The 22537-nt window shown below is 36.6% G+C and overlaps 1 protein-coding gene across 3 annotated transcripts in view; it reads left to right on the forward strand.

Annotated features, from left to right (window-relative positions):
- PARD3B (par-3 family cell polarity regulator beta) overlaps positions 1 to 22537 on the forward strand; it is a 950721-nt gene that overhangs the window by 424205 nt on the left and 503979 nt on the right. For 2 of the 3 annotated variants that reach the window (XM_088794694.1, XM_019726886.3), the window contains exon 4: positions 14095 to 14204. In XM_088794694.1, coding sequence (XP_088650820.1) covers positions 14095 to 14204 — 110 coding nt within the window. Of the gene's footprint in view, positions 1 to 14094; positions 14285 to 22537 lie in introns of those variants that run through there. The other variant, XM_074340795.2, reaches the window with a different exon arrangement.

The raw sequence follows: 22537 nt of genomic DNA on the forward strand, positions 1-22537 counted from the left end.
AAGGACTGTGTCATATTCCTCTTTGTTTCCCAAGAATTAGCACCGTTCCTAGCATTTAACAAGTTTCCAGTAAATGCCTGAGCAGAATAAATGTTAAATAGGACATAAAGCTCCAAAAAGATGAGGGCTCTGGAAGCACATTATCAGAGTCACTCCTTGGCTAGCTGTGTTTCCTTAAGGACTTTGGAATCCCTCGGAGACTTCCCAAGTCAGTCGGGGCTGCAAACATGCTACTTAGCGTCCTCTATTGAGGCAGATTTAGAGGGGTTTTTTGTTTTCTTTTCTTTTTTTGTTTTCCCCAAACACTTTTGGCCATGACTCAAAGCAAGAAAATGCATTTTATATTGCAACCCCGCCCACATATGTGTGTGTAACTGTTCTATAAAACAAAGTGTTTCTTTACCATGTGAACACAGCTTGATATTTCCTATACCGTTTATGGTACAGAATGCTGATCACAACCCCTTAAATTGATTTCAAGACTCATGAATGGATTGCAGAATGAGGAACCCACAGAATGAGAAAATCCTGCTTTCAAGGATCAAGAGAGTCTCCTGAGGTGAACTTCAGAGGAAGTAGCATGAACTCTACCTGGCACCAAAGGTGCCTGAGTACACTGGCTATTTGTTGAATATTTGTACAAAACTAGCAGTGACCATGGGGCAACCAAATAAAATAAGCCATCACTGACAAACATTTAGGTTGTGTACTGGGGGGGACGTCGGGGGGGTCAGGGGGTGCCTTGTTAAGTTAGAATTAAATTGTCTGCTAAAAAGTTGTTGGCAGTAGGTCTCCTCATCATTCAGTCCATGTTCACATACAACATTGCAAATGTTTTAGGTAAATGTGTTTCTTCTAACATGAAACCGTGGGCCCACATAGATACAGGGAATTTAACATTTCCTCTGCCAATATATTTATATAAATATCGCCGTCGTCAAACATGCTCAAATAGCAGAACTATTTCTGTCTTTTTATCTCTTAAGACTAATTTAAATCTGAGCATTAAAAGACTGTTTGATACCATATGTTTGTTTTAGATAGGAAACAAAATCCATTCTAAACATAAGCGTTTATGAATTCTGTATTTTTAAACATAAGGGCTTATGAAATTAGTATACAGGAGTGGAAGCTGAGCTGTGGTAGGTTCTTTCATGGCCACAGATTCATCTCGTCTTCATTTGTCTGACCCTTTCTAATGTGATTTTGCTGCTCCTCTCATCCAAAGTGAGAGTGTGTTTTCTCACTCTGCTAAAAAGTGTTCTTATATGCTTTGCTAAGAATTCCACATTTATTGGGTAATAAGTCTTTATATTGTGGCATGTAATTCCAGGCTGCTTTTTTTTTTTTTTTTTTTCTTCTAAGGCTATTTTCAAAAGCCAGTTTTGAAAATGACCAGGGGCTATGGACAAGGAATATCACAAGTCTTTTGTGAAAATATTGGATGGACTTGAAGAACACAATCAAAGTCTGACACAAACTAGAAAGATACCCATCACACATCCAAGGTAGCTGTGTATACATGGAAGGGACACATTAAATGACTAAATGTCACTACATATCTGAGCATTCAACCTATTTCATTTTGAGGCCCAAATATGTCATCTATAGAAGCAACTCTGTGTGTGTGTGCATGTGTTTTTTCCAATCTAGATAGATAACATAGTATGAAATGGCCTAGATAAGCTTAGTACAAAGACAGTTGTGATAGCATCTGAACTTTCATTTATAACTTATAAGGGCAATTCCTCCTTTTTCTGTCAGTCTTTTTGAAAAACAGCCCTGTATGTTGGTTTGCTTGCCCTGAGAAGACCTGAAGATGAGATTAAGATCCTTCATCTCAAATTAAAGAAGGCTTGCCTCAGGAACCATTTGACAAGTTCAAATACTGGCTGATTTAGATACTGGCCTCTTTTCAGCCCCTGCAAGTTAGTATTTTTCATAGGTGGTTGGTTTTAAATTGTGTTATCAGATTCCCTCTAATTTTGGTAGATTTTGATTTAATTTGCAATTCTGTCACTTCTTATCAATATTGTCTACTCATGGTATTCAGTTATAATAAAAACTAACCTAGTATAATACAGCACTTCTGGGTATAATGGGCTTGTGATATAAGCTAGATAAAACAGGTATCACTTTCAATTTAATAAACATCTCTTTTTCTGGTATAATTTTGTTTACTCCTAGGACCCATGGGGAAAATAGTGATAGAAGTTTATTCTTTCCCTTAAAATAGTCATGGATTTCCAGTTGTTGGCTTATTTTATTTAAGTTGAGTGAAACTCAGTCATTCATGTGACTCTCAAATATCCATTTGTTGAAATCATTTTAAATTTAAGCTGAACTCTATATCCCCCATACTTAGCATGAGCAGGCCCTCTGTGTCCAAATGTCTTTTCCTTTGAAAGCCAGAGCTTTAATGCGTTAGCAAGGGCAGTTTGCCTCTTCTCTTAAAAAATCATAGAAACACAATCTAGTGTTGTACCTGTGGCCTTTGGATTTTGATGCACATTGGATCTGCCACGAGGAGTTACACAGAAAAGTCAGTAATGATCTGTGGCTCATTGCCTAACGATGCCACCAGGTGAATTAGTGGCTGGTGTAATGTGCTCCAGCTTGTGTAATGGACCTATTTAGTAGCAAGACAGCAGCCATATGAAACACCCGGGTGGTCTTCAGGATACTTTCAGGTGGATTAGATTTCAGTTATCTAATGAGGTCACAAAGGCTTGGACAGCTGGAGCCAGTTCCACATCATGGATAGAATATGACTCCTGCCTACCAGATGCGTAAGATAAAGGTGCCCGAGGTCAACGCTGATCCCTGGACTCCAGGACCAGCTATGGGTCAACAAATGAGGTCTCAAGGCACAGTTACAAATGTTGGAAAAATCTGACAGGACAGAGTCAGATTTTCCTCTGGCACTTTCATTAGACATGTTTCCTGCCAGGGAAACCCAGTTTCTGTGTTTTCTGGCTTGAGCCTCAGTTGATTGACTCTAGTTTAGAATTTTAACTACTGTTAAGTGGAAATTATCTTTTCCACATCAGAAGTGCTGGCCTGAGAGGCACTAGGATCCTTTGCTACTACACAGAAGACAACATTTGGGACACACAGGCATTGGCATAAAACCATCTTTTTAGTGTTCCTACCAGATAACAGTGGCTGCATAATGCATCACTTCTTCCAGTCCTGCCAGGGACTTTGAACGGTCCAATAAAATGTAATGATCAAAGGTTTCAAATGCAGCTGATAAATCATACAGATTTGTGCCCAGGATGCCTTAAATTGACTTGTGGATGTTTCTCATCTATCATGAAGGACTTGGTGATTTGAATTTAGTACTTTGATGTTGTCAGTAATTGTTTGCAACTGTAGCTGAAGGGCCTGAAGGCATTGGTGATTTCTCCCATTCTCATCTTGCAACAAGCTAGTGAAGTATTCTTTCAGAGAGTGTTCTCAATGCAATGGTAGCAGTGGCCAAAAATCTAGGACAAAAACAAAGGTTTCATAAATCCTTGGTACAGACCAAAATCACTGTCCAATGAATCATCCCGTATAAGCTCCATGCTGAATCAAACAATCCTCCCAAGTCCAAACCCCTTTGACTGGACACATATAGAATTCCCTTTATGGTTTTTATAAGGGGATTACTAAAGAAACCATTGGGATATCTCCACTTATTCTTTTAGTCAACATTTTTCATATATTCTTAAGCTACAAATGTCTTTGCAAAGTGTATTTTAACCAGTACCTCAACCTCAATACTTGAAAAAAAAATGCTATAGATTGTCCCTCTTTGGTGACCTTACTGCTATTTGAATTAGATTATATTAAAACTCTCCCATTTCAATACCTTCTAGTAATGTTCTTCTAACCAGATTTCCTTAGTCTCCTCAAGCACTTTCTCCTCTCATCAGTTGGTTCATGCCTAATTTCTGGCTGAGCAAATCTCACCAGTATCCACGCATGGATATCCATCTGTAGCCTCTAAAACCATGTGCCCGTCTGCCTACTATAAATAGCTTAGTCATTATTTTGTACCAATTTGTCAATTCTTATATCTTCTGCATTTCAAAATTCTGTTTATAAGTCAGCTCTCCTGAAGAATCTTTTCAAGTAAATTCAACTATTATCCATCCAGTTATTTCCATGGGTTGCCATAAATCTTATGAATATAGATTAACCTCATAAATATCTAGGTTGTCAAGACTGTAAACTATAGAAAACTGAAAGATCAACTGACCAGGCAATGGATTCCTTCATAAACCGCAGTAATTGACAAGACTGTAGTCACTATTTCAGAGCTTCTACTGGAATTCTTTAACACTGATGTTGATGTCACTTTTATGCTCATTTATCATTAAGTCTCAAGGGTGATAACATATGCTGCATTAGTGTGAATAGTGTTTGTTTTAAAATAAATGTTGATGCTGAAGAAAGTGTTAGGTGAAGGGAAACAAACCTGACAGTAGCAATTCATTACATATTGGGGGCATAGACATCTTTCATGAAAAAAAAAATTGTCCTTGTCTCGGACACTTCCGATTCTAAAGATTTCTGAACTTAGAGGTTGATCTTTGTTTCTCTAGCTCTGCTTAGTTCAATTCAGCATGCGTCTGTTAAATACCCACTCTGCTAGGGATCCTAAGTGATTGACTAGGACGAGTTGCTCGCTGTCAAAGAGCTTACAATGTAATGTCGCCCCACCTTACTCCTTTCCCACATCTCTTTCTCACTCTTATCCCTGTTTAAGAACTTGCCCTATCCCTATCTTAAATGCCCACATTGTTTGTGTACTTGTTTATTATCTGTCTTCCTCCAGCTGTCTGCAAGCTCTACAAGATCCGGACCTTTGTGTGGTCTGTGCTGATGTATCCATAATACCTAGAAGACAGACAATAGAGTGTTAAATGAGCAAATTCAGAGGATACAAGAAAAAGATGTGACATACCCTAGAAAAGGTAGAAAAGCAGATCCACATTTTATGGGGCTCCCAATGTACGAAATCTGGGGAGATAGGAAAAGGAGCATACATTTTAAATTTAAAAAACAACAACATAAAAATCAATGCTTATTTAGAATGAGAAAAAACAATAATTTATACATTTAATAAAGCTAATATGCCAGAGATGTCAAAAATATGAAAAACAATATTTTATTAATGAACTATTAATTGGTTATATATTATTAATACTTGAAAATAATGATTACCTTTTTTCCTACAATTTTGGACCACATGTTCTTTAATAACCTCTTCATGTGTAATATCAGTATTTATACATTGAATAAATGGATAATTCAATCTTTGCTCTAGCATGGTTAATCAAAATGTTTTTGTTGTTTAAATAATATCTGGGGTGTATAAACATGGAACGTCACACATACATACCTGTAATCTGTGAAAATGCTACAGGTTTGTGTCTTTCCAGCATAGGAATTTTAATTCTATGTTGCATTTTCAATTACATTTTATGTAGGAGAGAACTTCCCAGTTGTCAAGGTGTTAGTCAGAACTGAATTATCTGAATAATGAATTGCATAGTTTTATACATTGGGTGAGTAAAAGAATTTTCTATAGACCAGCTTTGGGCTTTTATTTCAAATCTTGTTTACTTTTCAGTAACCACAGCCTTCTATTTCTGGGTGCAAAAAGAGCACCATCATTTTATTATGTCACCTGGCTCTGTTCCTGTATCATGCAGCTGGGTGAACCAACACAGTGGGTAATGGGGATATATCTATATTCTTCGCTAGGACAACTGGCATTAACTATGCGTAGCAGTGTCTGTGAACCACACAGAGACAGTCCGCTACATTCAAAGGAAATAGATCTGAACTCAGTTTTCCCTTAACTGGATCCCAGAAATGCTCTTGGCCACTCTCGGTTCACCCAACAGGAAGGAGAGAGTGATTAGAGGGGACGTTAGATTTGAAAGAGATGGTATTAATCTATTGCAATTAAACTATTTTACTTATGTAAAGTTAACAAAATCATACAAGTCTGAGATCACGTTGCTCAGGTTCTTCCTGGGACCTTGTAAGGGGCCTGTGAAAATGAGGGGCCCTTACGTTATGCTTCATTAGCTCCATAGCAAATCTGTGTGTGGTTATTCTGAGAAGTAGAGATTGTTTATGACTTAAAGAATTACAACTGATTGCAGTGTGAGAGAATAACAGAGAGGATAGCACTAGCATGCACGCTGAGGTCAGAGTCTGCAGGGCACTTTTAGGCATTGGCAGGTGGTCCTGTTTGGCATGTGCAAAGAATACAGTACAAAATATAATGTAAGAGGTAGATTGGAGGAACCAGGCAGTCCTTGGATACCAGAACAAGAAATTGGACATTGATATGCACCTGCCAGATTCTTTCCTCTAGGATTCAGGAGCCTTTATCTGGCTTTATTAATTCAGGTGTCTTTATATCTGTTTGCTAATGTTTTGTTCCTTTTTCAGAATGCATGCCTTTCAAAGACCAGTAACTTCACTCCTCTACAATTTGTTGGGTTCTTTTTTGTTTTGTTTTGTTTTTAAATCTTTTGAATTTGACTCTAACCTAAAATGACCACTTCTGAATTTCTTTCATCAGCATTGCTGAAACACATACAGGAAGAAAAGTTTTTGCGCTTTTCCAGTTGATATGTGCACATCTAGAATTTTTCATATTGTTCAAACGATTTCATGATGCCAGTTTACTCATGCTATTTAAAGTCAGTTTACCCAACTGAGAAGTTCAGTAGAAGAAAAAACATGTACCCTCAGGAATGTGGCAACGATGTACTTCAAGTTGAAGGCATAACCATCTTTAGAGAAAAGTACAATTCCTCATAAAAGTCAGTTAAAACCCCCCTCACTTGTATAGCAGTATCATTCCAAATTAAGCAGCTTCACAAATACTAAAAGATATTGTATTATGTATATGCTTATTCATATCTATTGTGTAGCTAATGACTGTTCTGTGAATTACTTGCATTTGTCCCATCGTGTTTAGAACAGTCATGATTCTTGCCAAACAAAATGAAAGAAAAATAATACTGTTAGTCAACTTGAACTTCTTTGCTCCTTTTATGGCAATACTGGGAGTCACTTTCCTAATGGAGTGATATTTAAGACTGAAGTATTTGGACAGATAAAATTCTGCTAAAATTTGACTTGGTCTCTCTCATGTGGTTTCTTCATCATGGTGTTTGAAAGCATTGTCACAGCTGTTGCATTCATCACCGCCAGCCACCAAACCTGGCCAGGCACTCCTGCAGTGAAAGTGATCTCTTCTCGGTGCTTTGCCATAAATTGTGCCACTATTGATATCAGTACCATTTTTTATGAGTCTCCAGATTTCAGTGCAGTGGAGTTTGTTAGGCATCATTTGAAAAGCCCTATCTGATACCCATAAAATCCACACACAAAAAAGAAAATCTAGTTGATGTACCACTTTCACTCTTCTCTTTATTTTGGTATTGATAGGATTAATAGAAAGAGGATACTGTCACAACATCTACATCATGCCTAAGTGAGACCATGCACTCCAGTGGAGAGGCCTTGAGTCCAGAGGGAAGTATCTTGCCAGATATGTCCATGTGACTCTGGGTTAATGTTTGCTTTTTAACTACTCAGTTTCCACCCTTAGTTTTATCTGTATCCTTCTATCCAAATCCTCGTTTCTGCTGACCTCTTTAGATGAAAAGAATTGCTACTGCCTTAAAGAGATACCATTCCCCTTCCTTCCATGCACCCACCCACAGAGAGAGTGCAACCCCGCAGTAGAAAAGTGTCAAGTGAATACAACTGGAATAGAAATCAATCCACAAGACTTAAGGACTTAATTTCTCTGGACTTCAATTTCCTTATTGGCTATATCAATCAAAGAACTATCTCCTTATGAATCTGGAAGGGGACTTTGGTGTAGCTTACCCAACATGCTTACATAGCTGAGGAGGGGAGCTTGGGTTCAGAGGCAGCAGCTTCCTGGAGGTCACACGCTACCAAAGCTGCCTGAAGAAGGCAGATTTCCTGACCCCCAGTGTCTGTGCACCGTAACTCTGGAAGACATATCTCTATTTTAATGTCATATTCATTCAATTAATGTCAAATTCCTTCAACAAGTGTTGAAGTACGAGGCAATTAAAAGCTTTCTTCTTGGTGCTGACTAGTTACAGAGTCTGTTAAGGGAAATGTACTATATGAAACCAAAATGCAGCTTATTCATGCTATTAATATTACTGATATACTATGAATATTGATTATCTGGTAACATATATCTTTTCCTATTCATCTTTTTTTAAGTTATAAATTTTTTAACCATTTGCAGTTCATTTTCATCATCAGAGTTAAATATTTACAAATGTAGATGTATTTCAATCGGATGTTTTCCCCTGTTCATATTTATCTTGTTATCCTAAGCAGCAGTGTCAGTAGCAATGGAAGGAGAATGTGTTTTCTTTCTTCAGTCTGTTTTAGTGATTTGATAATTCAGTAGCACAGAAGTAATCCCTCAGAGCAAAGGAAAAATGAAAGTCTAAAAAGACCAGGTTTTACTCCTCTTTGTTTATAAACAGTTTATCATGTTAACTCCACCTTCCTTTCTCCATCCTCCCACCCCACCTTTTCTCTAGGCTCCGGTCTGTGGCTTTGTTGCCCACTTGTCATCCTGCGTACCCTTCTTTCCCCTGAAGATTCTGTGAGAGGGTAGAATCCTGGTTTCCTCATTATTTTCATGTGATGCTGTTGCCAGACCTCTACTGATTCTTCCTCTTTTCTTTTCCTTTGTTTACCTCATGTTTGTCTCTACTCGCTCATTCTGGAAGCCACGATGATTTCCAGTATGCAATTCAGTCTCATCTCTATAACTGCCCAGTTGAAAACCTAGTGTCTGATTTCTCATGTGTATCAAAGCATCTTAGATTAAAGCGAAATGTTCTAACCCTCAGTGGGCTAAAGCCAAGATTTGTGTTTTCTTTTTTCTTTCTTTCTTTTTTTTTTTCCCTAAAACAAATCATAGCAGTTGCTAAAACTTATTTGTTGGTCACTTTTCCTCAAGCCAGAAATATAAGAATGGTTTTAGGTTTTTGTTTCATGCCCCTTCTCATTTGCTTTGTATGTATAGTCATTGCTAAATATTCCCATGTTGTTCTCTGGCTTATTATTGCATTTCTGCCTGTGACTGCTGGGTCCCTATTCACTCCCTTCCTGTTGATTTTCTGTGCTTGAGACCTCTTACAGCTGACAGAATGCTCTGTCAGCAAGTGAACTGGGACCTCCTAGAGCTGTCCAGGTATCAGTCACCGTAGAATGAAATAGTACCAATATTGATGAAAAGTTGGCCTTCTGATTTTTCTCAGAATAATCATTAACCATCTTTAAGTAAATCCCTGCTCTTACTTACCAGGCAACTTAGAACATGTGCCTTTCTGATGTATTATAGGGGAGTCATGTTTAAAGCCATTGTGTGTTTTCTCTGCCCACTGCATCATCACATCGATGATTCTTCGGGACTTTGGGTTCAGTCTCTATAACTGTCTATCTTTCTAAGACATCGAGTAAAACCACAAAACTGAACTTTATGTATAACACATCACCTGTCATTTAAGACAACTGTATCCCCAGCACATCCTCTAAATGTAGAAATCATCCGTCCATGGGTGTGCGTACGTGCGTGTGTATGTGAGTGTGTGTGTGAGAGAGAGAGAGAGAGAGAGAGAGAGAGAGAGAGAGAGAGAGAGAGGGGAAAGGAGGGAGGGAGGGAGAGAGAGAGAGAGAGAGAGAGAGAGATATTGGTTTTGTAGCAAACAGACAAAAAAAACTTATAGCTATATAGATAACTTAAATTTGCGTTGGCCTTTATATTGTATGTGATTCATTGATACACCAATTTGAACCTTATAATTATTATGGTTGCTGCCTCTTTTGAAATTACTTTCTCCAAAATAGATTAGGTGACCATCCTCTGGGCTCCCACAGTTACGCTTGTAGGGGACACTGGGCAAATAACTGTACCTCTATTAATTCTAGTTTTACTGTCATTAAAATGATGATTGCTTGAGAACTGGAAGATGTGCCATCATTCGTAGACATCTGGGAACTGAGTCCAGTGCTAGTTGGCTCAAAGCCTGGGAAAACCTGAGGAGCCTCGTCACCTCCTTAGAGGGAAAAACAGTGAGAGTGTGAGTATGTTTTTCCTGAGTGTCACACGAGCCCAGAATACACATAGGCAGTGTTCCAGTAGAACCTGGCTTTCCTGATGTGGCAAGACCATATCCTGCAAGGACAGAGTCACCAGCAGCTGCATATCTGATCGTGAACTCTTCTGCTTAGAGGGACACTGCTTCTCTGTGGCAGTCTCTTTGGCTTCCATTAAGTTTCTAGGCATCCGGATAAATTAATGGGACTTGATACACTCTACAGTGTGTGTTCATTGGTATGGACTCGTTAATCCACACATCCCCCCTGGGCACACTGCACATGTACCTACTACCTTCCTGTGTACGAAAATGTTCTGTGTCCCCACATCTCCTTTAAAAGGTAACCTAGAGTAAACACCATGAGTAATCATCTTAATATCATGGACCTCTTGTGTAGTTTCTGATGTATCATGAGGCCTCAAATATTTAACTGTGTGGAAAAATTTAATGCAGTTGTTTGTATAAGACTTTATGTTTTAAAATGCATAATATTTCTTATTTTATTTGGACTTTACAGCCAGTTGCTTTTATACTGTTTCCAAGGAATACAGCTATTCTCTTGAGCTGAACTAAGGGCTCTTGCCTCTGAAATCTAATAATAAGAGTCTTTTCTCAATTAGTTGAAAAATATCAATGAATAGCCTGTTTTTGTTGTTGTTGTTTTATTGTTGTTATTGTTGTTGCATTTTTGAACTCCCTTCCCTCACCATTATTTCTTTTTTTTCTTAAAAGCTTTGATTTCCATAGTAAGGCTGCACCTGGTTAAGCACAGAATCGTGTTCTACTATTTTAATTTACATTATTATTCCGTGAAAATTAACTTGACTTTCAGAAGTTCAGCTTTTTGAGCAGATGAGATAACACTGTTCACAGTAGCAAGTCCCGGTACCTCCTCTTTATTGGAATAAGGGAGATTTCCTGTGTGAAAATTGCATACCAGATGGTGCCATGTCCCATGCATGCCTTGTTTTATTAGTCTCCCATCAATTCTGTGGTATATTGTTATCACCAGGTTTATATGGGAAGACTGTGTCACTGAGCAGTTCAATGTCACAGAACCAGGAAAGGCAAAGCTCGGTCTGTTTGACCCCCAAACCCATGGTCCTCGCCACTGTACTGACACATGACAGTCCTAAGTGTTACTGGTCTGAGCTTACTGTTAGGTTATGAGCTCCTTCAAGGCAGAGGTTGTTTTGTTTGCTTCTCCCGGCCCTCAGGGAGGTTCTATAAAACCAGTTAGTTATTGCCCTCTCATTTGAGTGAAGCTTCCATGTGAGGTGTGCCTTTTCTCTATTATACACAGCCAAGGATTTGCCCAAATCACCTTCAGTACTGCTAATTACTTGCCTTCTGTTATGTACTAAGACATACGCGTATCTTTCTTTGTCTTTAAGATTGTCTTTAAATCAGGAACTCAGTCTGTTCCTGACAGTCACCTTCAAATGGGGTTTTCGCAATTTAAAAATTATTTTTTTCTAATTAAAGTTTGTTGGGTTGACAATGGTTAGTAAAGTTACATAGGTTTCAGTTGTACAATTCTGTTAAATACATTTCAAATTGCCAAAGGAAGGGTTGTTTAAAACTCTCTGAGATAGCAGTTCATATTTAAAGATGCTCATTATTAATTCCAATATGAAATGACTTGTATGTGTTATTAACACATTAAGACAGCCAAAGGAAGACTGTCTTAGAAGGCGACTCAACAGGAGACACTGGAGTGTGGAATACAGACAAAGGAGAGAAGAACAAAACTTATTCCGGAAGAGTTGAGAGTGTTTAAGAAAGATTGGGCCATCTTGAAGATTGTCTTTTGTTAATGTTTCAAATAGTTGGTACACTGGTACAAAACTGAACTGTCTTCTTCGGGGAGATGCACTATAATACTATGGCAGATTGATTTGAATACAGAGGCCCAAATACATGTTGTTATAAAGCTATGTCTTAAATAATTGAACACTTTGTTTTTAAAACAGCAGAAATTGACAGTAAATGACGACTAATAGTCATGTCCTCCTTAAAGTTAAAGGAAAACTATCTAGCATGGATAACTTAAGAAAAATATGTTGATTACCCAAGAAAAATAATGGGGTCTTACACATGCATGCACATGCGCACATATACATATTCTGTATATATTCGTATATATGTATATGACTCATCTGAAAAACAATGTAACTACAATTGTCATTCACTCAAATTTATGTTTCTGTGCCTCTAAATCAATTTATTTTTTTACCTTGGTGTACCATGCTGGCTTTACTTGCTTTTTTGTTGGTTTGTTTTATTTATTTGTTTTCTCCAGTTTGAGATTTTTGATGTGCAGTGTACCTGTCAGTGTTCAATGCTTGGAAACAAACCAGAGTTTTATGGAGTTTGCCCCATTTTATTTTTAATTTTAAAGACGGTAGATTGTTTCTGAGGATATCACATTTCGACTCACTCATTTGCTTCATATACATGGTAATTCAGGAGCTTCACCTGAGAAACAGTGTTAGATCACTGGAAGGAGGGAAAAATCAGTTGTGTAGGGCATGGACTCTATTGTCTTAAAAACTTATGGTCCTCTGTATTGCTTCTACTCCTCTTGTTTTTAAATGTTTCATTTGGAAACAGTTGCCAACAATACAATGGCTGTGTCCCTTGCTTTAGAAATTTTGTTAGATGGAAATGAAAGAGGGGAACAACGTAGTGAAATATCTATTAATAAAAAATAAATAATCGAATGTGAACTTGGAATTTATAATACCTTTTGGCATAGTGTTTCATCCTAAGTAGCATGTTAATTTCTTCTCATAAAATAAATTATTATTTTTTAAAAAATCTTCTATCTGAACAAGGATGAAAGTATTAGCAATTCTGTTTTATACAGAGAATAAGAATGTTGGAACACATAGAAAAATCAGATTTGTAAATACCTTCAAATGGATTTACTTTTTATAATTGCACTGTATAAAACGAGTTATGGAAAATAGTCTTTTAAACTGCAATAGCTTGAAAGAGTTGGGGAATTAGTTTCAGAATATTGATTAATGGGGAATTGCATTTCTATTATTTTCTATTTTTCCCCCCAAAAAGCACACAAATAAAAAGTTAATTTTTATATGAGACCAATTTTTAAGCCACAAACAGATTTTTTGAGAGTTTTCTCTAGAGTGGCCAATTTTGTATGAAACAAATTATTTTAGGCCTAATTGCAGGAACAGTAGTTAGGCTGCTAGCTCTGCTAAGGTTGAATTTCATTTGAACTTTCTAATAGTATGATCTTTTTTTCAGAATTTAATAACTGACTCAAATATTTAATAGTGGAAGCTTTCATTAAATTAAAAATAAATCAGGATATATTTTTAGTAGAACTAACTTATTTTCTTTATCAGTTTTATCTACTTTAGGAGTAAAGAAAAAGAATGGAACCAATCTCTTTGTGTACATTAAAGCTATAACCCCAGCAAATAATTTATTTCAGTATATATCATTATTCAAAGTTTTGGAAAGAGCCAAATAGCAGTAATAACTACACTTCTAGTTCTACTGAATAGCAAATTGCACAGACTGGGTGAACCTCTTCACTTGTCTGCCGGATAATCATTCTTTTTAATACTCAAATATATTCTCTAGATCAATTTTAGATTGCACACTGTCAACGTTGGCATTACCTAACAGTTTTTGGTTAAGTAAAATGACTTGTTTTGAAATGCAAGTGGAAAAAGATGAGAGTTGAAAGATTTGGTGTCCGTGTGTCATACTATAAATAAATGACAAAAGGTCATTAAATGGATTAATTTACAAGCATCCTTGAGAAATAGAATGTTTTTACATAAAAGCACATTGTAAAGCTTTTTAATTAAATTGCATTGTACCATGCACTCTCTTCCCCCCAGGGTTCTCTTGACCTCTCACCTCTTGTTTTGTCCGACAGGCACTCCACTACTGGTGAGGAGAAGCAGTGACCCAGCACCAGGCCCACCTGCTGATGCCCAGCCAAGCGCTTCACACCCCAGTGGGCAGAGTCTGAAACCTGTTATTCCAGTATGTATCCTGCCGTTCGCATTTCTAATGAAAGATCAAAGTGCCTTACCCATAGCCTAACTGGGACTTTGCAGTCTTAAGTAAGTTGATAATTAGAGATCTTTCAATAGGATATATATATGTATATGTATATATATGTATATATGTGTATACATATATATATATATATATATGTATACACATATATACATATATATATACATATACATATATACACATACAGATATATACATATATATGTATATATCTGTATATATATGATATAGTTATAATAGCTAGTATGAGCTATTACTAGTATATAGTTATCATGATAGCTTTTATGAATATAGCACTGATGATGTGTCTAGCACTGTTTTAAGTGCTTTACTAAACTTCCACATGAAAGGAAGAACACATTTTTGTCTCTATTTTACTGATAATGAAATTGAGGCAGAGGAAGTTTCAGTAATTTGTCTAAGGTCACAACTAGTAAGTGGCAAAGCCAAGAATTTAATCCAGATGGTTCGTCTCCAAAGTCTGTGCTCTGTATTGTTGCATCCCTTCATCCTCTTGCTTCATAATGCCTGAGGATGTAATTTCTATATTTGATACAGATTTATGTGTTTGCAGTGTGTCAATGAGGTGCTTAGTGAAGTCATAACATGGTGAATGGTGATCCAGTCTCAAGATACCGATATCATGGCTGGTGATGCCAGGAGTGGGTTTCTAGAACTCAGCATCGAATTAAATAAAAATAAGATTACATACCAAAAATGCTTATAAACAGCTATGCTTATCACTGCTGTACTTATAATGGATAGGTGAAATGGAGAATGGTTTCCTAAGGAGATACTGTCCTCCCATATGGAACTGTGGGATCTTTCTGCTAAATTCTGAGTTGCTCTGCAGAGTTGTAATTGCGGTTCGTCCTTTGAAAGGGCCTGAGAGTTAGTTTTTGGTTAATGACTGTATCATTAAAATTGGTCATCTTCAATAATGTAACCATTCAAAAGTTTCCTAAAAGAGGGTTCTTCCCCATTATATCTGTCTACAGCGCCTTAAGAAAAAGGCAGTGTTTTATAGGCACATAAGGTTGCTGAATGAGTGAAATGGATTTTACCAGTTTGGTATACAATATTCTTATCAAGAACCAGTGCCAATATATATGAGGTAGGAGCCACTATATCAAATCATTGGGTAATCGCTAATAGGTTCGTGGCAATATTTTGGCTTTTTTCTGTAAACAAGGAAGTAAATATCCTGCAAATATTTTAGATGTAATACTTCTGACTCAACATCCTTTAGGGAAACATATTTAATGGAAAATTACTTTGATAAAAATCGTATGTATGTGGTATGTGTTCAACTGTAATTAGTATAAACAGAACCAGTATGTGGTATGGTGTGTGTGTGTGTGTGTGTGTGTGTGTGTGTGTGTGTGTGTGTGTGTGTGTGTGTGTCTGTCTATGTGTGTGTGTTACAGTTCTATTCATTTATCCCTGCATATCTAAACTTAGGGACTATTTAGAACTGCAGTGCCCAATATCACAGCCATTGGCTGCATGTGGCTATTGAGCACTAAGAATGTATTCTAAGTATACTGTGCACACTAGAATTCAAAGATTAAAATACAAAAAAAAAGTAAGGTGAAATAGCTCATTAGTAATTTTCATATTCACTATATGTTGAAATGATACTATGTTTGGCAAATGGGGTTGACTAAAATACATTATTAAAATTATTTTCACCTGCTTCTTTTTATGTTTTTTTCAAACTGTTTCTACTAGAAAATTTCAAATTACATCTGGGGATCACGTTCTGTTTCTATTGGACAGAGCAGCTCTAGACAGAACTAAAACTGGATATAGCATTAATGAAATGGTTTGAGACCCTAGGGAGAAGTTCTCTGAGTCGCACATCATCTCTGGGGCAGCAGTATGATTAGGTTTGCCTGGGGCCGTCCTAGTCCAGGCCTGTTGTGTGGCCATAATTATTAATAGTGTCTCCACTAACTCTCAGAGATGTCCATGTGTGGATGATAAATTATGTGGCACCCTACGTATAGCCCTATAGTCACTTTTACTTTTTGCTCCGTGATAAGAGGAGCAGCCTTTCAAGGAAGCTTTCAGAACCTAACCACAATTCTTACATCAGAGCACGCTGCAGTGCAGTTTCTTTGTGGAAAGGGCCTGAGCCCAGGGAGTGCAGAACTGGAGACGGCAGATTCTTTTCCACCATTGATGCTTGATGCTTCCTCCACCACTTCATCTGTACCACGCTTGATTCCCATGATTTAATAAGTGATGATGAATATGGGTGTGTGTGTGATAATGTAGCCATGTAGCAACTAATATGAAAAATAATCGCTTAAAAAGCTCTCTTCAATTGCATTTCATTTCAATATCCAAGGAAAAAAAACAACAATCAAAATTTCCATCTCTTAAACAGAGTGTTCACATGTAAGTAATTCACAGATGGCAGAGCCCCAAGTGGGTTATGTTCAATCATTCCCAAGAAATGAAACTTACTTATAACTCACAGCGTAAGAAGCTGTAAGGATGAATATTTGACACATTTGATTATGTTGAAATATTGCCTTTAAAACCACAGTTGATGACTGTTATTTTTAGTTGCACTTCATTAGACTTACTACAGAGGGAAGAGTTTTCTTTGAAGCCCAGAGATACGTGTTTTTGAAAAGTTGCAGTTGTTTTCTGGCTGGCTAAGTTATTACAAATTGGTTATTTAAGATGTATACCCTCAGACAAGTTAGAGTTTTAAACAAGGATTTAAACTAGAAAAATCAGATTCTCTGCAAGCCTCAAATTCTGTGTATAATGAAAGCCACCATCTCATTGTTACTTAGAGTATCACCAGATAAACAGCATGAAAATGTGTTTCCTTTCTTCCCCTTTTCATAAACCTATCCAGTTAATCAGAATAACATAGTTATTAATGTGCAAATAGTAATGACTCTCTTTCTTTCAAAGCAGTAGAAAATCTAATTCTACTGGCTGCTTTTGAATTAAAGAAAGACAATCCTAGGGGCAAGATATTGTGGTGAGAGTCAGCTTATGGGGCCTCTTACCTTCCTTGCCTTGATTGTAACCTGGTGTTCTTGGCTTAAGGGCATGCCATAAAACCAGGTTCTTGAAATTGATGTTCCTGAATTTGCGGATGGAAGAGAACTCTAAAACAGATGTGATATTTTTTTCTTAATATCCGGTTAACTACCATGGTTGTTTTGTGTTTTAATGACTGTTTATAGTTTCACATTTAACCCCTAAAGCAAAAAGATCCTGCAGGGTGAGTAAATTAAAAAGTGGATTCCTGAAATTTATAATGCTGTGGTTGTTCTCAGATAGTAAATGGTTTTGTTTGTTCTGAAACCTTTACTGGTCTTGCATCACCAAAATAAATTAAGAAAATACTGGTTGGTCTTTTAAAAGTCCAAGTCTATAATGTATGCGTTTTAGTTCTAAATAAATAAATACCATGGAAGCCTTTGAGGTTGCTAGATTGGAAGTCCGTGGATGGGCTTCACTGGGTCTGTTAAATCTGAAGTTTGATGCCATAGCATGGAGTGTGTGTGTGTGTGTGTGTGTGTGTGTGTGTGTGTGTGTGTTTCATGAAGGAGACTCTATCACTGTTATCAAGTTTTAAAAGGAAAACAAAAGATCAAGAACTATTTGTTTTGAGGTTTTGAATGAAATAATGTGGGGAAGCAACCAATTCTCAGAATATGATAAATGATAGAGATTAAGAAGTAATGTGGAAATTGCCACCCCCCCAAATATGTATTAAATAATAAAGAAGATGTGGTACATATACACAATGGAATATTACGCAGCCATAAAAAAGAGTACAACCTTACCATTTGTAAAAACATGGATGGACCTACAGGGTGTTATGCTGAGTGACATAAGTCAGGCAGAGAAAGACAAATACCATATGATTTCACTTACGTGTGGAATCTAAAGAACAAAATAAACAAAACAGAAACAGACTTGTAGAATACAGAGAACAAACTGATGGTCAGCAGATGGAAGGGGGTGAGGGGACTGGATGAAAAAGGTGAGAGAATTAAGAAGTACAAAATGGCAGTTACAAAATAGTCACAGGGATGTGAAGTACAGCATAAGGAATATAATCAACAATATTGTAATAACTATTAATGCCAGGTAGGTACTAAACTCATTTGGGTAGGGGTGGGATCACTTCATTAATTATACAATTGTCTAACCATTATGATGTACACCTGAAACTAATGTAAACAATATTGAACGTCAACAGTAATTGGGAAAAAATTTAAAAAATAAAACCCCTATAAAAAATGAAAATAAATAATTAGTTATTTTGTTACATCATCTTTCTTATCCAACACATAACATAGTATATAAATTCAGGATGTTAAATGAGTAGAAGTTTTTGAATTGCTGCATTGAGGGGCCAAAAAGAACACTTTAGTCAGTAGCAACGTAGTTCTTCGCAATAGTAAGATTGGGTAAAGGGCACAGACTGGTTGTGGTAAGCCATGGGGAGACATATTCGTATGTGTTTTCAGTAGTCCTGTTCAATGGAGATGGAGAGTGAAAACACAATGTTGGTTCTTTGGAGTTTTTGGTATTTTATCAGCAAAAAGTGGTAGATAGCTTCGAGTGACAAAAAATATTTCCAGTGAATAGAAGCATTCTCTTTGTGCCTTGCATATAATTGATTTGAGAAATTTTCCTTTTTGTATGTCACATATATTGAAATTATGGTCAATGTTGCTCCTGGTTTAAGCATTTTTAAATCTATAAAAGAAATCATCAAGCTATTACAGGGAAATTTAAATTGGTTGGCTTTTAGGATTAAAATCATCGCATTGCTACTGAGCTGTCAGAGGGCTTTGGTTGTGGGTTGCTGACTGTTAAAATCCAACTAGAAACTTCACAAAAATTCTGAATAACCAAATCATATATTTCTATCCATTACATACGCAATTAAGTAGCTGTAGAAACACTGGAACAAAACAGTCATTGTAGACACTGATGTAAATTGGAAGGGAGGCTCTATCCATTGTCTTCCATCACCGAGAGAAGGGTACTGAAGAGCAAAGGGTGGGGGGAATAGCATGTAATGTATAATTGCATTATTTAGAGATACTGATGCCTACAAAAGGTTTTTCTTTTTTTTCCTCCCCCTTCCTGACACAGTGATTTAATAATAGTCCTGGTGTTTGTAACTCCAGCTGTTCACGCTGTGTGCTGATAAGACCAGAGCTTGGAGACACATTGCAATGATGGTTTTCATATGGCTTTGTTTTTAAGAGATAAAGCTACCATCCAGTATTTCAGGGAGCTAAACGTTTACTTAGTTTGGCAATTTTAGGCAGCTTGATTTCTGAAGCAGTTATATTTCTAAGATGTGAGTTTAGATGGGGAAAGTCCAGAAGCCCAATTTATTCTGCAACAGAGATTTTCACCAAACCTTGCAGAAGTCAGTGAATCAAATTCAGCTTGTCTGAATATCTGTACCATGACTAATCAAGGAACCTTGGAAATGTGACCCCTGCTTACGCGTGTGCTCCCGCATCATTCTTAAGTCTAGTCCAGAACTGAAACTCTAAAACAAAGTTCATTATGCAGAGGTCAGTTTCAGAAATGAAAAAGGTAACCGTGACATGTCGTCTTTTGCTGTTTAAATTGATCTGCACGTAAAGAAAATTGAATGGGTTTTGCTTTTATGTCAAAATAAATTGATCTTTTCGATGTCCGAGACCTCTGCTTTGTGCCATCTGGGAAGCATAAGACATGGTCCCTGTCCTCAAGAAACTTACAACATAGTTATGAAGACCAGATCGAAAGCAGTTAAGCAACCCTAGCAATCTGCAAGCGACTATCAAATGATCAAATAATACATTTTTTAACAAGCAAAATTAGTGCCTGTAGTCTGCATTCTGCTCAGCCTCATAAACCTCTAAAGGGAATTGCCGTGTGCAGTATCTTTATTAGTTCTTGCCTCACTCAAATATAACCACCTGTTTGCATGTCTGTTAGAAGACTGAACTCCTCAGAGGTGTGAGCCAATATATTCATTTTTTGTATTCAAGCCCCCAAGCACAGTGCCTGACACATAAGTGTATGACTAGACGATTAAAACTTTTACTTCTGGGATAGGTAAAATAAATTTAATTCAACAACTTTTAACTCATTTGGTTAAGGCATATATATTTGTATGTATGTGTATTATATGTGTGTGTATGAATTAGAATGTAAAAATTGTGAAATAACCTGTTTAGCATACTGTTTTATTCCCTAAGTAGCTTTAGTTTAGGATTCTTTGCTTTAGGACAATATTACCTGTGTTGTCAAAGGGAGAGGAATGTTTAAACACAAATTCTCCAGTTGGAATTAAAATGCTGGTTGGTGGCTGAGGTCAGCAATTTCAATTGTGAGATCCATTTCATCTTCTTACAGTTCTATCAATGACCATCATAGAAATTTATTCTGAGAAAGAATAAAAAATAGAGGAGGAGAACAAACCATGATAATTCTAGTAATAAACCACTGTAAGACTTAATTTTGTTAGCGCCCCTGATATACGAACACAGAGTAGAAATTAATATACATGCAGTGGAGTCAATTATCTGAGTTCTACTTGGTCAACAAAACTATGAGTTCTAGATTCAAAAGGCTAGTACGGTAATGTTGGCAGTCACAGCTTCGTAATTTTCTAATAACTGTGTTCAAAGAATTTTTAAAATCCTTGAGTAGGCTGGAAGTTTGTGGACCAGATACCTTTCTTATACCTGTCACATCTAAAGGTTTCCCCTTCTAAATTTTCCTCATATTCTATTTTCTTTAAAAAAAATTTGTCAAGTGATGTGGAAGAAAATAAAAGTAAAAATCCTGGTATGTTTACAAGGAGTTTTTTAGCAGAACACTCATAAATGTATCATGTTAGCAGTATGGACAGATGTAATTTGACAGTGCTGTTTGAAATTTGGTAAAGATGATGTTTATAGTAGCTATATTCTGAAGGTCAAGATCCTGTATCCTGATTGCATCAATATCTCCGTGACCCTGAGAAAATTATTTAAATTGTGGATGATTTCCTCAGAAATTTTGTGTAACTAAAAAGAAATAACAGACAGAAATCTTATACGAACTCCTGTTTTTGTTAGGGACTCAAACATCCAAAGTAGCAGCTTCAGGGTTCCAGATGTGAATTATTAACTTGGTTGTGTGAATTAAACTTCTTTTTATATATCGGAACTAAATTTTTAAAAAATGTATTTTATCATTACAGCTGACATTCAATATTATATTAGTTTCAGGTGTACAACGTAGTGATTTGACATTTATATAACTTATGAAGTGATCCCCCTGATTAGCCTAGTACCCATGTGACCCCATACATAGTCATTACTATATTACTGACTACATTCCTTATGCTTTACTTTGCATTCCCATGACTATTTTGTAACTACCAATTTGTACTTCTTAATCCCTTCCTCGTTTTCACCCAGCCAAACTGGCAACCATCAAAATGTTCTCTGTATCTATGAATTTGTTTCTATTCCATTTGTTTATTTTGTTCTTTAGATTCCTCATATAATTGAAATCATATGGTGTTTGTCTTTCTCGTCTGATTTACTTGTGCTCAGCACAATACCCTCAAGGTCTGTCCGTGCCGTTGCAGATAGCAAGATTTCATTCTTATTTATGGCTGAGTAATAGCCCATTACATATATGTACCACTTCTTCTTTATCCATTCGTCTATTAATGGATATTTAGGTTGCTTCCAAATCTTGGCTGTTGTGAATAATGCCGCAGTGAACATATGTATGCATATGTCTTTTTGAGTTAGTGTTTTGGGTTTCTTCGGATAAATACCCAAAAGTGAAATTGCTGGGTCCTTCTTTGTCTCTTGTTGTTACCTTTGTTTCAGAGTTTATTTTGTCAAGTATGGGTATTTATTGCTACCATGGTTTTTTTGTTTGTTTCCATTTTCATGAAATATCCTTTGCTATCCCTTTACCTTCAGACTGTGTGTGTCTTTCGACCTGAAGGTAAGTCTCTTGTAGGCAACATACGTAAAGGTCTTGTTTCCTTATCTGTTCAGCAACCCTATGTTTTTTGTTTGCAGCATTTAATTCATTTCCTTTTCATGTGTTGATAGATATGTAGTTCTTACCATTTTATTCATATTTTTTATTTATTTATTTATTTATTTTTTTAAAGAGTCCCTCAAGATTCCTTATAATACCGGTTTGGTGGTGATGAACTCCTTTAGCTTTTTCTTGTCTGGGAAGCTCTTTATCTGTCTTTTGATTCTAAATGATAGCTTGGCTAGGTAGAGTAATCTG

The sequence above is a fragment of the Rhinolophus sinicus genome, chromosome 17 (genome assembly GCF_057876585.1).
Source record: "Rhinolophus sinicus isolate RSI-liver-muscle chromosome 17, RSI-T2T, whole genome shotgun sequence".
NCBI lineage: Eukaryota > Metazoa > Chordata > Mammalia > Chiroptera > Rhinolophidae > Rhinolophus > Rhinolophus sinicus.